The sequence below is a fragment of the Heloderma suspectum genome, chromosome 1 (assembly GCF_057233095.1).
Source record: "Heloderma suspectum isolate Gila_16-S chromosome 1, 16-S_ref, whole genome shotgun sequence".
NCBI classification, from domain to species: domain Eukaryota; kingdom Metazoa; phylum Chordata; class Lepidosauria; order Squamata; family Helodermatidae; genus Heloderma; species Heloderma suspectum.
In genome coordinates, this window is record NC_139458.1 from 321,407,601 (window position 1) to 321,424,618 (window position 17,018).

A 17,018-nucleotide genomic window follows, 5' to 3' on the forward strand; every position below is an offset into this window, starting at 1 on the left:
CTTTTAAAAGATGGATTTCTGGAGCAGTTTGAAAATCAGAGCAAATAATATGTTATTATTTGCTTTTAGAATGTGATTAACTTCTTTATTTTTTCTGGCAACCTTCAGAGAAGCATTTTTATCATCTGGGAATGTTTCCGCATATCAGAGCATTACGGACAACATCTACCATGGGCTGCCTCCCATAAGCGATGCAGCTGTTAGAAGTGCATTTTTTTCCCAGCTCCAGCTTCCACAATCACTAGATCCACGTGGCCATAGAGTGCGTACAATGAATTTGAAAATATTTTTCTTTAGCTGTTTTCTTCTCACTTTTACCACTATTAGTTGTGCAAGGAAAACAGACTGCATGAGGGAGTACATGCATGTCTCTCTTAAATGAAAAATGCAGACAGACTTCTAGGTCATCCTTCCCCAACCTGGTGCCCTTCAGATGTGTTGGACTGCAATGCCCATAGTTCCAATGTCCATGCTGGCTGGGAATTATGGGAGGTGAAGTCCAACACATCTGGAGGGTGCCAGGTTGGGGAAAGCTGAGCTAGCTGTTTGTAGGCGACCATCATGTTTCCTTGGGGTGCTTTCTCACAGTTTAAAAGATGCATCACAACTATCTCTGCTTTTCTTATCAGTTCCTATTTTTACCAGCAGTGATAAAACTCTATGCATAATAACAGCAGTGAAAATACTGCTGTAGAATTCAATGCCCGTTGAGCCTTTTGATTCTCTTGCATCATCTCTTGCAGCTGGGAGCAGGGTGAGCACTGCTTGAAGCACTTGGCCACCCTCCTTATGGCAGCCAGTGGTTTTGTCTCCATGGCAGCTCTCTGCTTGTGGTGAGCAGGAGGCCAAACACATTTTGCTATGAGCTTAAGCTGTGATCTTGACTGCGATCCGCAAACCTCTGCAATGCGGGTGGCATGCAAAGCAGCAGTTCCCGTATATTGTCAAGCTTGATTACTCATTCCGCTATGAGCTCAGAGCTGTTGTGTGTAGAGGACATTATTGGCGGCTAGTAGAATCAGGACTGTCATGTACATTGGACCTTAGATGAATGGGTGTCTAAGAAGCAAGCTACATGTTCAGCAAAATCACAGTCACATTTGCTGGACAGTACCACTTAACACTACAAGTGGGGGATGACATTTGTGAGCGCTGTTCCGTATCATAAACTCCCTGCGTATATAGAAAATGATTAATATTTATTTATTTACTTTACTTACTTACATTTCTATACTGCCCATTAGCCAAACCTTTCTGGTCAGTTTACAAGACTATCTCACCAGGGAGAGAAGTTTTACCCTAAACTTCTCCTTAATGTGTTAACTTTCTATATTCATATGTAACACTTTTCTTCAGGGTCTCCAAAGGGTCTCACAGCAAAGTCCTTGAGCAGGGACAATTAACATATATCATTTTAATTTCTTAATTAAAAGCAATAATAATGCACATGTAATAATTTTACATGCGTAACAGTTCACTTATCACCAAAACAATAAAACAGAGCACAGGCGTCCCAAAGTTCTGTCTTTAGCTTGAGTCCACAACAAAAATATAAATAAAACTTCTCTCTGAAGATTGATTTTTCTGCTGGCTGAAGAATGAAAACAGTTTCTACTCAGTTCACTCCAGCTCCACAGCAATCTTCTCAAGATGGATAAGTCCAATAATACAGGAACAAACTTTGGAAACAGCCCTTTATATAATATAAAAGAACATAAACAAACAAGGAATTCATAGTGTTTGTAAAAAAAATAATTAATCTTTAAAAAAATTTAAAGGAAACCTCACTACTAACCTGTCTCAAGGATTCAGGGCCTTACAGAGAGGAGAAAGTAAGCTTCTTCCTAACTGCAATGAGGTGACTGCCCATAATGGTGGCTACTCTCCATCTCACTCCCTTACCGAGCATGTGCAGGAATATCCCCCCTCAAAATTCTTAAAGAAAAATATACGAATGGGTTACACATAATTTTTTTTCATGGAGGACTATAAAAAATGCAGTCTACTTGACTTCAGTCTGAAGTGGTACAATCCAGGTAGGATTCTTACCACAGGGTTTTGTAGAATGCACACATCAGCCCAGAGACATAGCAGCAATAAAGTGAATGATAATACAAGGTTGAGTACCAATTAATTGCCTCCCACCTGCTTGAAAATCAATCCTCCAAACCTCTAAAACCTCAACACAATCACCAATCCTTAGAAATTCTTTCCTCTGATCTTACTGCTACTTTCTACCTAGCAGACACCTCTGCATACTTTCCTGTCAGTGAAGCTGCATTTAAGGATACTGGATTTATATCTGTTTGTCTGCCATGTGTAGTGTGTGTGTGTGTGTGTCTGTATGTTCTTGGGCTCTGCCATTCAATTTCTAAAATTGCAACTCTTTGTTTTAGACCCTGATGTTGTTTCCCTGGAGATCATTCCTAGCGAACCGAGGTCCATTTCCTGTCACTATTAGCAACCTAAATCCCATAAATTATAGCATGCAGGTATGGCTTATTTCTGCACATCTTGAGTACATATTCAGTTTCCAGCAACATACAGGTCGTTATAGAAAACATTGCTTGTTTTACATTGCTTGTTAAACAAATTTGTTACATTGTCACTGAACTTGAACAAAACAAATATTTCTTTGACTTGTTACCACCACTGCCAAAAGCACTTATTTTCTGTACTAAATCAACCTCTTAAATAAAATCTTATTGGCTTGATTGCTTTCTATGGGCACCCCAAGGAGTTCTCAGGGTCTCATCTTTTCTAGTTATGTCTGTGTGGACTGAATGATGAGGATCGAAGAGTGGCGCATGGGGAACTGGTTAGGATGCATTTTATAATGGACGATGTGCTCCAGAGTCATTATGAAGTATTGCATGATCCCAGAAAACAGCAAACATCTTTTGGAAAGGTAAAATAGATACAGCTGAGCTCCTTTTTTGTTTAAGGTTGAACATATAAGCATATTTACATGTTCAGCTTAACTAATGTGTTTTAATTCCTTAATTCTTTTTTGACTCCTGTATTACTAACACAAGAGAGTCAAGCTACAAGTTCAACAAAATTACATGTTGCAGCTCTTACTGGAATGTACCATGTTGGAAAACTGTGTGGGATCACATATTAGAATGGTCGACCATATAAAAATTCCCTGAAAGTAGAAACCTACTATGTCAAGAGTCCGGCCATATGGTTTATAGTAATGGCACAGTAGGTGACTGACTTCATAACAGTCCAATCCCATGTGTGTCTACTTAGAAGTAAGTTCTCATTGGGTAAGTGAGTATAGTATTGCAGCCTCAGATTGCTACTAAATACGAGGTTGGATCATCCACACTTAGTCATACTTAGAGTAGACTACTGAAATCAATGAGACTTAATCATGGTTAATTTCTATGGGTCTATTCTAAATATGACTCAGGGTGCTGCCAGAAGTGGCTTTTGACTGTGCAATCACTTTACCTAATGCACAGAATTTTGCATGGTGTTCAGATGACATAATCTTCCATTAGTGCCTCTCTCATGTTTTCCCAGTACTTCTTCCATCTTTTTCCTTTCAAGAGAAAAATCTGTTAAGAAGGATGTCAGGAGCGCCCTAGCTGCCTCTTACAGTCCCCTCCAATAGCCAACTCAGGACACAGACGACGAGGATTCTTTCCAAGGCTTTATTCCTTTACGACTCTTACAGATACTAATCACTAGCAACTAAGCAAGGAACTGCACTGGGGATAGATAGCAGAGTAGCCTAAGATCCAGGTAAGGCAGTTGGTCCCCGTTTGAAGGAGAACCGCGGGAAGATTCTGAACTTATGGGCTATGGAGAGATCCTCCCTCTTACCTTTGGGTCCTCGGGAAACGACCGCTGTTTTAGCGTCAAACAAGCAGAGCGCCTCCTTTCGGCACCCTCCATCTGTCGCCGCTCCCTGCGTCTGCACCGAGCATCCAGCAAGCCCCCCTCCAGCGCTTTCTTACTGCCAGGGTCACTGTCTCTCTCAGGAATGCTAGCAGGAGGAATCTCTGCCAGCTGCTGTGCTTGTGAGAGAGGAGCGAGCTCCTCTCCCACGGATTGCTGTTCTTCTTCAGAATCAGAACTGCTCTGGGGCTCTATGGGCTCAGTTTCCACCCTGACATCGGAAAAGACAGAACAGCTACATAATGCTTTTTGTTTGGTGGTGGTGGGAGCTTCCTGTCTGGAAGCACTCGAAGTCTGGATCCAAACCATTATGTGCTGTTTTGTATCTTTTGACAATTACTCTCTACCACTAGTAATGGAGGTTGTAATAAGGTAGCTGAAGATCTTCTACATTTTAAACATAAGCTCTGTTGTTTTTTTGAAGTCTGTGATGTTGGCAGACTGTGTGATCTGTAGCTCTCTTTAATGTGTTCTGACTTTAATATTCTCTTTCTCAAAACACTCTGTGATCTCCCATTTCCAATCATAGTTTCAGCAGAATTCAGCAACAATAGCTGATGTCAGCGGACAGGCTTCGAAAACGCTGCTGGACTTGCCTGATTCAGTAGCTCCATGTGCCCTGCAGAGATCTTACCTGATCCTATGGAAGCAACTGGAAATGTTAAAGGCAGAATGGGGAAGACTTAAACTGAAAGTCGAGGATATCAACACAGTTCCTCTCTACAAGCAATTTTCTGAACTATATGAGTAAGTTACATTCTGGTGTGAAAATGTTATAGATTTGGAATTGCAGTAAATGTTAACCATCAACTGAGCAGATGACAAGCTAAATAAAACATAATTACTCAATGCTTTTTAGTTTAGGGCTTCCTTTTTTAATATAAATTTGATTTTCAAAAATTAAAATAAGATTGATAGCAAACATAGCATTTCAAAATACTGTCTGTAGAAAAGATAATAAGGAAAGGAGCAAAAGACGTTTCTTTTCTTTCCTAGGCTGTGTTCATTACAACATAAGCCAAGCAGAGAACATTGAACTAATAAAACATGCAGAAAACAGGAATCCATGCCACCACACCCATACTGCCCATAGTACATTATAATGACTAAGTATTTATATAGTATGATTCATATTGAAAATATTTTACAGTCTCCATTCCATTCATCCTCACAACAACCACAAGAGCTGGCTAACAGAGAGAGAGACCTACTTGAGGTCAGACAGTGAATCCATATTTCAGCCTTCCCCAACCTGGTACCCTCCACATGTGTTGAACTATAACTCTCACCCCCCCCCCAGCCACCTGGGAATTGTAGTCCAACACATCTAGATGGCACCAGTTTGAGGAAGGATGCCATACATTATATGAAAATTGAACCCAGGCCTCTGGGTTGTCAGTGCAGCAAATCACACTACCTATCTCAGACTATCTTCTCTCCCTCATACACACACATGCCCACCTCTTTCTTCCAGCTTCATTCACTTTCTTTCCCCACCTCATGCTTTTAGGAATTCCAGACACCAATCTTTCTAGCTGAGCTTCCTCTCTCCTTCTCTCCTGCATTCCAGGTTATTTTTAACTGGATGCACTAGGAGTAAAGAATGTTGGTTGAGGAACAGTCTGCCATCGTGAGGATTGCAATGGAGAGGCTCAAGCTACATCACAACTCAGTTATTTTCTCTGAATCCATGAGAACTCAGGATTTGATTCTCTGACGATTCATCCTAATGATATTCCAAATGTAACAAATTAGCTTGCTCTCAGGATCTGAGCTGTCTAATGCCAGCTAGAGCTAGTCCTCTACTGAGGGAAAAAGTGTTCTATCAGTACTCCAGGGTAGTTGCATGATCCCTACTTACAAAATTGGTTAGGGCACAGCTATAGCTGAGGGCCCTTCAGATTCAATTAATTGCCAGAGGGAGCATTCCTACTAATATGTCAACAGACCTAGTTCTTACAAACTGCAGATGAGGTTGTAAACCTGTACCTAGACTGTACTCCCTGGCTCCCCTCATTCAGTGCTGCTTCATATAAACAAAAATTCCCTGCACATACAAAAGGAGATATTGGGGAAAAGGGCTCTGTCCTGGTGGTCTCCCTGAAATGGTAGTTTTATATCTGTGGGGGGATAGTTTTGCACAGAGGAGCATTACATCATGCAACCCCCCACCCCCGCAGCCTCAGGTGGTACAACCCAGACTTCTTCCTCTTGTGAGAAGACCTAGGCCTAGGTTTATTTCCTCACCTGTTGAGAAGAAGGCCTAGAGTCTGTTTTGTGTTCTGTTTTTTTCATAGAACAAAAATAACACAAATTATCCTATTCCCCATAATTAATAAGAGCCTGGGAGAAGTCAATGGACAAGGGAATAAATGGACAAGGGAATGTTTTTCAAAAGAAATTATGTGTGAATATGTACAATATCTGTACCTCTACATTTTTCTAGTGCTGAAGTTCTGTACCCTGCTATGAGATCCATAGCCAGACATAGGGGTATAGAAGATGAATTTGACGGATTTGGAGCTGTATCTCAGTGTATACTCTCCCCTAAAGAAGCTTCAGAAGTTGAGATAAAAACACACCAGGTAAAGCAGACCTAATAAACAGAGGAGAATACAAGAAGAGATTAACTTTGTATGTTAAAAGCAGATAAAATATACCTTCTGTAATATATTAGAAGAAATTCATCCCTTGTCAGATTCATGATATTTGAATTTCAATATAAAGGTCTAACATGATAACAATAACAGTTATTTTATATTTTTCCCTGCCTTTCCTCCAAAGAGCTCACGGCATACTCTGTTTCCAGATGTTCATATAGATCTGGTAATGGGTGCCATCTTGGAAGAGCCATTTTCTACTGTGTAAGAACAAAGAAAGAATTTCTCTTCTAAGCTGGAGCCTGCCATCTGCAGTATTTATAAGTACTTGCATTCAAAAATAATTAGGTCGCAATCCTATAGGGATAGGCAGCCACCTCCAAACTCATAGGTGACTGCCTATCCAATGCAGGGCAGGAGAAGCACGGAGAGGATCGTTCCCTCCACAGTTCTCCTGCCCTGCATTTGTGGCTAGACAGCCGATTTCGGCTGTCTAGTTGTGGGAAGGCAGAACAGGGGAGGAGGCTGCCGGATGACACATAGGATGCGTTGAACTGGCATTTCCGCCTTACCTGCCCTGGAATGCCCCCCCGGAACGCTCCATTTTGGTCGCGCTGTACTCCTCTTCTGAGTGTGGAGCATGGGGCTGTTCCGTGCTGAAGTGCGGGAAGGTCGGTTCTCTGGGAACTGACCTTGGGGTGCGGGCTCCAAGGTCGGTTCCCAGAAAACCACATATCCTGTGGCTGTCTAGCCACTGACTAGCAGCCATAAGATTGCTCCCCCCGTGTATTTTTAAGTATTGCCTTATTTAATTGGAATGTTGATTAAATTGGTTAAAAGGGATTTTAATAGATTAATCAAGCTGATTTGTTGATTAAGGGTTATATACAGGTATACTTGATTTTGGTCCTTTACATTTTTTAGTAAGTCTAAAGTGCCCACTGTACTTTGTGAAGTAACTGGGCCGCTGAATGGTAGAGACAGTTGAAATATGTAGGCTATTTTCTGCTTTTTGATCATAGCTTCAAAAACTCTTGGAAAGTCTAGAAATACACATGATCCATGATGTACAAAAGAAAATTAATAAGGAGATAACACTGGTTATATCTGAAAAAACAAGAGAAGAGAGAAACCTCCCTACAGGTAACAACTGAACATGTCTGCTGTCTAGGGGTGCTTCCACACGGAGGGCTTCTAGCGCTACCACTCAGCAAGCATTGCGTAGCAATTCCATTTTTTTCTTTAACGGAGGAGAAAGGTGGAAGAAATGGTGGGAAGACACAGGTGGGTACGAGCAGAAGAGGTAGCCACCTGGCCTCCCATAATATTCAGTGAATGAGGCAGGGAGATTGCGTCATGAAAGACTCATCTGGAAGCACTCTGGCTCGTATCTTCTCTTTTGAGTTCTGTTTTGAAAAGAGGGAGTGAGGGGGATGAAAAATCACACAGAGCAGGTGTCTCACAGCCTGTGCATATATCACAGTCACTACATCAAAACCATCCCATATATCATCTACCTGGGTGGGCAGCCATCTTCAGGCAGCAGCTCATGACACAGAAGACTTCCTTCATAGCACTGCCCCCAAACAGAATACCATCGCGGAAGTTCTCTTGCTTGCTTTGTGTGCTAGAGGACACAAAGGTTTGGGACCCGGAGACACCTGTCACAGACAGCAGGCTTCCACATATGTTCAACCCACAACTTTTAAACAAAAAAGACTTTTGCCAGTTGCTTGGTCTGGATAGCTAGATACTTTGCTACAAATAAAAGAAGTTTTAATTTAACAAGGCATATTTGTATTGTGTGAAGTTTCAAGAATGTAAATATCTGCAAAGCAAAATAACAGAAAATAGAAGATTTAGAGCAGAAATGAAAAGCCAAATAGGTATTGCCAAGCACACATTTTATCAGAAGAAATACTTATTGACAGGAAAATGCAGTTACATTTGATAAAGACATTTATAAAACAGTGCATATGGAGTACAGATTTGTATGGCTTTGAAGCATGGACAGTGGTTAAAGTGGTAAAAAGGAAACAGGAGCATTTGAAATACAGGGCTGAAGAAGAACTGAAGATAAAAGAAACTACCAAAGAAATGTTATACGACTAGAGAGGGCTGGATGCAAAGGGTGAAGACATGGCAATCAATTATGATAGGATACATGCAGTCTAAGAAATGGGGGAGGGGGGGGTCAGTCAAGATAATTGAAGGGAAACTGGAAGAAGGAGGAACTAGAGTAAGTCCTAGATATAACTACATCAAGCAAATCAGTAAAAATGTGTGTAGGTCTGTAAATGTGTGTAAGTCTGACAAGCCTTGCACAAGTCATGAGAGCCAGTGTGGTGGTGTAGTGGCAAGAGTGTTGGACTAGGAGCTCGGAGATCCGGGTTCTAGTCCCCACTCAGCCATGGAAGCTCACTGTGTGACTTTGGGCCAGTCACAGACTCTCAGCCCAACCCACCTCACAGGGTTGTTGTTGTGAGGATAAAATGGAGAGGAGGAGGATAATGTAAGCTGCCTTGGGTTCCTTGCAAGAGGAAAAAAGGCGGGGTATAAATGCAATCAATCTATCAATCAAGACAGACAGACAGACAGACAAGAGCGGAGAATTGCCCAAAGTGGAGTGAAACACATGACGGCATTACACAAACAAGTAAAGCACGAAAAGTTGCAGCCTTTCCAGACAATGGAAAGTCTAGAAATACTTATCCTAAGATAAGTTGACTTAAAGAAGTTCACAGAAGGAAAATGTCCCATCCCCTGCACCCATTTGCACCCCTTGAAAACTTCTCTGGAGGATGGGGGTAAAATGTGATGGGGGGGCTGCAGTGGAATTGCTGAAAATTGGGTGGGGCTCTGCCCAATTTGGGGCAATTCTCTCCTCCCCTGCAGCCCACACAATTTAGATGGGCCCCCAACCACCTGGTGAGGCTTTTGGGGGAGCTACAGGGAGTAGGAGGGGAGAAGAAAATTTCCTTTCAGGAAATTCCTCATTTATTTTAGGATCCAAGCAATGGTCCTTTCCCTGGAGCATATTCCTTTACTCTCTTAGCATTGTGCTTGTGCTAGCTGCATCCAGTGATATCTTTAGCCCCATATGCTGAAAAGGGATGGGACAAGCTTTGCTTCTGGGACAAAGACTTACAATGCCACCACCCCTCAGTACTGTGAGAAGTATGTACAATTGAGCACTTCAGAGCGGGAATGGACAATCTTCAAATTAAAAGAAGGAGGAAGGGCAAAACTCAAGGGATTCATCATTTAAAATGATACAGGTGGTTGGCAAGGTTTGTGATGTGTATCTGCATGATGTCACAGCCATCATATAATAGGGTTACATTAGCACAGTGACCATCCCCACAACAAAACATGTGGAAGAGGTGTGCTCACAGGAGCAGGAATCATAGTTTCCCAGCAACTGCATTTAGTTGTTGCAACCCTTCTAGTTTTCATTTTAAGTTTTGCAATGATGGCGAGAGTCTGCTTCATGTGTTGCTACACATTAACATCTTGCCCTATGTAGAGAGCTGCCATGGGAAGAAAATCTTGTACATTGCACATGGTGATCAGGTAATATCCACAGCCATTAGTGGGTGGCTGATTTAACCCTCAGTCCCTGGTGCAATAGGGCCAAACCAGAAGTAATTTTTCTTGTGCAACTGTGCCTGTTTTTTTGTTTAAATTTATACTTGGTGTGGGGAGGGGGGCATTTGCATCCACAGTGTTCAGAGAGCGGAGGTTTAACCCTTCTCTCCCCAGCCACAATCCTAATGAATATCATCCCCAATTTGATAATTAGTACCAATGGAAGCTAATTTAGAGCTAAATGGATTGTACCAGGATGGTGGTTGATTTTTGTTGGATTACAGCTGGAAAGGGGTTAAACTGCATCTCCCCATTCACTGCATTCTCAATGAAAGCCCCCCCCCCCCCGCACATTAGTATTACATGTTTTTTAAAAATCCCAGGCATGGCATGGTTTTATTACATGGCATTACCGTGTAATAAAAAGTAATACCTGGTTTGGCTCTAAGACTGCTACTTCCGTGTTCTGTTACCCTGAAGATTGCTGATGGTTTTCCCCCTGTTCTTTCAGAGCTCTGGAGGCATTGTAGCATGCAAGAAATCTTCTCTGTCCCAAGGCCAGAAATAGCTGAGTCATTTATACAGAGGCTAATGGAAAATCACAGAGAAACTGATGCAGAGGTACATATATTATCCACCCTGAAGGGTGGAGACTCTTAAGGATTGTCTTTGGGGTTTATCTTTTCCCACGCCTGATCTCTGAAATCTTTAAGTGAGGATAGGACCTGAGACTTGAAAACCGGTGCTCTGGAGGCCCACTAGAACAAGGATAGGGTTCCCCCACGCTGCAGTTTGGCTTTTAAAAAGCCTCCATTAGCACCAGTGGAATGCTATAAAAAATCTAGTTGCTGTGCATTTTTGAGGAGGAGGTGTTGCTGCTGGGAGGGGCTTGCTAGCCCTCCCCTTCCTGAGTGTTGCGACCCTGTCCCAATCACTCCCTACACTGTGATTAGTTGGGGTGTGTGTTATAAAATGGGCATAAGGGTATTTTCAGGGGGAGTTGTGTGAGTGTGTGTGTGGGGGGTGTATGTGTGTGTGTGTGCACAAAAGAGTGTGGGATGACATTGCACACTTTTGAGAGGGAGGCCACCCACCTCTGGCATGTGGCTCATGGAAAGTTCCCCAAGGGGGAACATGGCCTCAGGCTGAAAAAGGCTCCCCATGCCTGCACTAAAAGCAAATAGATTTGCCTATGTGCCCATATGAAAACTGACACTTTTATTTTCTGCGCCCATTTTTTTTTTCCAGATTGCCTTTCGGAAAGACCACTTACAAAAATGCCTCACTGCTCTAGGCTGTGACATCATGGCCAGAGAACGCAGCAACTTTGAAACCTACTCCATGTTTTATGAAAATATACTCCATCAGCAACATCAGCTACTCTATCAAAAAGAACAAGTACTTCTCATGCTATCAATTCAGTGGTGGGAAAGGGGTCGTGCGTTGCACTGATTTCTTTGCACTGGGAGGCATCTGCGTGTTGCTGTACCATGCAAGTTAAAATATGGTGGTTCAAGATTTTTACTGGAGAAACTAGCTGAAAGATGCATTTTAACTCTATTTCAGGAAATGCACGCCATAGCAGACAAGGGAGGAAATGCTGAGCTGGGTCTTAGTCAGGTTAGTGGCAGTAGCTTTGCTGTTTTTATTCAGGTAGCCCCAGGAATGTCTTTTGGCACCTGTCTTTGATTATTACTTTTTGAGAGATGGAGTTATGCATGGATTTGCACATCACTGTTATTGCATTTTCTCTCCTTGATAGGTAGCAGAACTGAGCCACGAGATGATTATGGAAATAATGGCTTTGCGAGCCAGACTTGCTGATTTACAAGAAGAAGGTCACATCCACAATGAGAAGATAAGAAAAGAAGTGAAAGAAGATTATGAAGCATTAGTGCAAAACATGTTTATGATGTGCCTGAAACTAAAAGTAGGTACAGAAGACACATGTGCATGCAGAACACAGTGAAATGTATTATATCACTATCTATTGTATGTTCATAAACGTGCTGGACAAGGGGTGAACATTAGATAAGTGTTTGCTGGGTTTCTCTAGCATTCTCCTGAGGAAAAGTCCAGGCCTAGACAGTAGGCGCTGTGTGAACAGGACCTGACCAATGTACTTGCCCATCCCACAACTTCTGCACCTGGCAAAAATATTGTCTTGAACTGCATCATACTATCCTGTTCCATCTCCTTACCATTGTCCGCCCTCCCTGCCTGCAGACATAATTGCTTTCATTCTCTGCTACCCATTGTCTCCAGCAGCCACTTGGGCCACCAGCGAAAAGAGCATCTCATTGTGAGGTGCTGCTTTTCGGCTAGTGCGTTGTACTAATGTGTCACCCTGGGAATAGATTCTGAAGAGCTCGAATCATATGTATTTTACTTGTATATATATATTGGATGTTAGTAATAAGGGAAGAACCTGGCATTATTTAGCAGTGAAACATGCATTTCCAATGGGGGGTGGGATGGGAATGGATAGTTTCAGTTTAATTGGTAAGCACTGTTGTTTTTTAAATGCATTACTTCCTTACCATAGTGGAGGTCAAAAGGCAGCTTTCTTTGGACTCCCTGTCATGTTCCCCAGCTTTGACCCGTTACAGCGATCAAGCACAGCAATGGCTTAGAAAGCTTGGGGCTCATTGTGAGGCTTGCCTCCCAAATGCGCGTATCGGAAGTAATTAATCCCCCTCTTCCGTTACAGCGATCAAATGCAGCAACAGCTTAGAAAGTTTGGGGCTTGTTAGGAGGCTTGTCACCAAAATGCACAAGGAGAAGTAACTAATTTTGCACCTTTCATATGGAGAAAGTGGGGGAGAGCCTGGAGGCGGGGGGAGCCTCTGTTATTGGTTGAGCAGCCCTTGCCACTCAGATGATGTTCTCTCCAACCCCCCACACCCTACCCCAAAGTATGTTATGTGAAGTGACTTAAAATGGGGTGATGAACACCCTCATGGAGCCCTGCCTGGACCCAAACTGTCTCCTAGAAAAATGTGGGTAAGCCACTCCTCCCTTCTCCTTCCATTTTCATGGAGACATGGCCCTGGAAGCAGTAGCCTCATGGCTTTTCTAATATTTCTTTAGCACAAAAAAAATTGTGTCAAGGGATCCAGATGTTTTCTTGAGGGTAGCACTTCCATTGTAAAGAAATCACATTGTTTCAGAAATCCACCATTTTGTTGCTAGGAAAATAATGAAGTTAGTGTTTATATTTAGTGTATTTTATTTAAAAGATTTTAAACCCACCTTTCAGGGCAGTTTACAACACATACAAATACAATAATTATGATTTCAACATTTAGAACATCAGTTAAGAAGACCACCACAGCTAAGGTTGTTTTGCCCTCGAATACATCACAATTTAACCAAATGCAGGCTGGAATAAACACTTTTTTAAAAAGCAGCAGTGATGATGATGCCACACGCATCTCCCTAATGAGGAATTCCAAAGATGTGGGGCCACCACTGAGAGAGCTCTATCAGTCCCTGGTACCCATCAGCCTAAAAGTGCTTGTTGGTGGGCCAGACAGCAGGCCTTCCGACTCTGATCTTAATGCTTGGGCAGGATCATACGGGTGTAGGCAGTCCTTTAGATAACCTAAACCTCAAACCTTGAATTGGACCCAATAGGCAGCCAATGTAGCCATTATAGAATAGGTGTAATATGTTCCATATGCCTTGTTCTATTGCAATTGTGCATGCTGCATGGAGTGTTGGTTTAGTAATATCCTGAGTATATTAGATATTGCTTCTGATATCACAAGCTTCACCTCCTTGACAGCCATACCACTTTCTTTATCTTTAAAAAAGTGTTTTGTTAATTGTTCAGTGCTGAACAGTCCCCCTACCACCCAACCCCATTCACGGATGGAAGCATGCAGTATTTAGCTAAAAAAGAAAAGAAAAAGCAGTGGGTGGGGGCAGAGAGGAAATTCCTGTAAAACTAACGCTTCCCTAGTAATGCCCCACCATGTCACTGATCTTTTCTCCATTTCCCTTCACTAAATTTTGTTTGATATCAGTGCGCTATCTGCCCTTTGCACATGCACATGCAAAGAAAAAACGAAGCAGCAATGTCATGTCTGCCTGTGTGCTTAGTGAAATTGACGTATATCCACAGCAAAGCAGTTTCTAAGAGAGATCTGTGTCAGTTTAATTTTCTCATATAGAGGAGAAATTTGGGGGAAAATCAGGGTTGATGGCTTTCTTCACACCTGGCATTTTATCCCACGACAAACTGGTTGTTTTGATTCAAGATCCTTTCCAGGATTTAGACTGGCCCTGTATACAGGCATCTCTCATAGCTAGGCTGACCATATTTCCTTGAGACAAAAACGGGATATTGGGATGACAAAAACAGGACGGGGTTTTTATTACAGCGGAGAGTCCTGCTGTAATAAAAAAAAAATAGCTAACAGCCTGTTGAACCGAAATATGAGTCTGAAAAGTCCGAATCAAACTGAATGTAGGGCAGAAAGAATCTCTATGGGCAGAATGATGGTAGAATAACAGTAAGACTCACCCTCCTGGCTTCCACATGCTGAATGGGGCTTAGCGACCACCTCTTGAATTCCCCGCCACTGCAGACAAGCAAGGGGACACTGCAGACAAGCTAGTGTCTGATCGTCGCTAGCTCAAGAAGCCTGGCCCTGACTGGATAAAGTAAATGGAACTTCCTCTTTCGTCACACTAGTAGTTTTACTGCACACATTGATTAGCATAGAGCCTTATGATAAATGCATTCAGTTTTTTACAAAAAATTAAAAACGGGACAAAATTGACATTTATATTAAAACGACGGGACGGTCGGGAAATATGAAAAAAATGGTACTGTCCCGTTTAAAACGGTACGTAATGTCAGCCTACTCATAGCACGTCCCTCTGCTCTATACCTTTTCATGGGAAGAGCTGCACAGGAAAATCAGGACAGAAGGGGGCTGCTGGCCCCCTGCCCCCTTCCCTCCCCTGATCATTGGTTCCTGTAACATGATTGATGGTTCTGCCTATCTCTCCACTCCTCCACAGCAGTAGGGAAGTCAAAAGCCCTTCTAGTGACCAGGATAGTGGGCTATGGGAGCTGGTCCCCTGCCCCCCTCCTTCCTCTGACTTTGTGGTGAGGGAGAGAGAGTCTTCTCAGTGGCTTGCCCTGAGGTTGCTGGCGCTGCTAGTCCTTCTCTGCTAAATATGTCCGTGTGTGATGGAATTAAATGCAGTACATTGCTTGCACTACTGAGTTTGAAGGGTATACCAATTTCTGGGTTCCCAGCTACAGAAATAAGAAATCCACAAACAGACTTGTATACAGTCAATGCACCAAGCCACCCCTAGCAGCGCCTCCACCACCACCACCACCACCACCACCAGGTGACCGCTTCACAGGGACACCTTCATTAGACCCAGCTTGCTTCCCCCCCTTCCTGTGCTGCTGTTGCTCTTCTCCCTTATTCTGGCTTCCCAAAGACCCTGTAAGTTGGGCTAGGAGAAGGGATGGTGGCTGGCTAGGTGGGAGGGAGTACAATGGAAAACAACCTCGGCATTATTGCCTTATCTAAAACAACTCCACACACACACACAAGAAACCATTAAAAATGACCATTCCAAGCTCTGCATGATGAATTTATTCAGGGGAGGAGAAAATGCACTTTAGATATCCATTGAAATCCTAACTGTCAAGCCTTTATCCTGTGGAATAAAAAATAAAGAAGGGAGATTCCCCCATCCATCCTTGGAGAAAAAAGCCCATCAAACTGGTGAGCAAAAGGGAGAAGAAGCAGTCAGTGAAGTCAGTGGGAAGAGGAAGTTCCAAGTAAATACATTGAAGGGGATGGGAGACCTTAAGACTGCTACTCTAAGTAGACTCACAGTGCACTCCTATTCATGCCTACTCAGAAGCAAGCCACACAGATTTCATTGGCACTTACTCCCAGGAAAGGAGAGCCTTACAGCCAATGAGTTTACTCAGAAGTAAGCATTGCTGTGTTCAGGGGGATCTTGGAGAAACATTTGGGATGGTTAACCACTTTACAGATCAAGCACCTGTAGTGGAATTGGAGAGAGGCAGAAACAGTCACTGGAAGCCTGGTCAGTGACCTCCTCCTGCCCTCCCACCGATTTGTTGTCATGACAATGTTATTCAACACTGCCCAGCAACACTCCCTAGCACAAGCACACACAAAGCACTAAAGGGGAAATACGCGGGGAAAATGGCGATTTCAGTTGCAAGCACAGAATATGCTGGGTTTTCCCCATTCTCAGATAACATGGGAAGAGGGAGGGGAAGTTGTGAGATGGCAGCAGGAGAGCAGCAGCGTTGTTTAAAGCTCCCACAAAAGCCAGTGATTGAAGAAGAACGATCATGCTAAAAAACCAATGTGTGAAGGTGGCTGATGGAGCATTCACAAAACATGGGTGGCATTTATATAAGAATTTATAATTTTAGAAATCTGGGGATTCTATTTTTGTTGTTAAATCTGGATTTTTTCTTTTTAGAATGACATGCCTTCATAGAATTTGAGCGATACATAAAATGTTGGCTTTTTGTTGTGTCTGCAGGGGAAGGTGGATGAATATCGCCTAAGCATGAACTATCGCATTTTAGAGATTATCAGTGAAGTGAGAAGAGAAGGGGTAGACAAAATGATTGACTTGAAGAAAAAGTTTGGCTCCACAAAAGATAATGATGCACTCAAAGAACATTTGACTCAGGTATGTCAATATGTAGGAAAAGTATTTTAGGGCACAACCCTAAGCATGTTTAGATAAAGTCCTACAACTCTGAGCATTCCCCAGCCAGCTATGCTAGCTGGGGAATGCTGGGAGTTGTAGGACTTTTTTCTGTCTAAACATGCCTAGGATTGCACTTTTAATTTTTTTTCCTAGAAAAGGAGTGCACAGACACATTTGAAGATAGATCCA

The 17,018-nt window shown here is 42.7% G+C and overlaps 1 protein-coding gene across 1 annotated transcript in view; it reads left to right on the forward strand.

Annotated features, from left to right (window-relative positions):
• LOC146359405 (uncharacterized) overlaps positions 1-17,018 on the forward strand; it is a 109,480-nt gene that overhangs the window by 57,384 nt on the left and 35,078 nt on the right. The window contains exons 30-40 of the mRNA XM_084827266.1: positions 109-262; positions 2,397-2,492; positions 2,765-2,908; positions 4,445-4,656; positions 6,356-6,494; positions 7,532-7,652; positions 10,609-10,718; positions 11,346-11,495; positions 11,664-11,717; positions 11,860-12,027; positions 16,656-16,808. Coding sequence (XP_084683392.1) covers positions 109-262; positions 2,397-2,492; positions 2,765-2,908; positions 4,445-4,656; positions 6,356-6,494; positions 7,532-7,652; positions 10,609-10,718; positions 11,346-11,495; positions 11,664-11,717; positions 11,860-12,027; positions 16,656-16,808 — 1,501 coding nt within the window. The remainder of the gene's footprint in view (positions 1-108; positions 263-2,396; positions 2,493-2,764; positions 2,909-4,444; positions 4,657-6,355; positions 6,495-7,531; positions 7,653-10,608; positions 10,719-11,345; positions 11,496-11,663; positions 11,718-11,859; positions 12,028-16,655; positions 16,809-17,018) is intronic.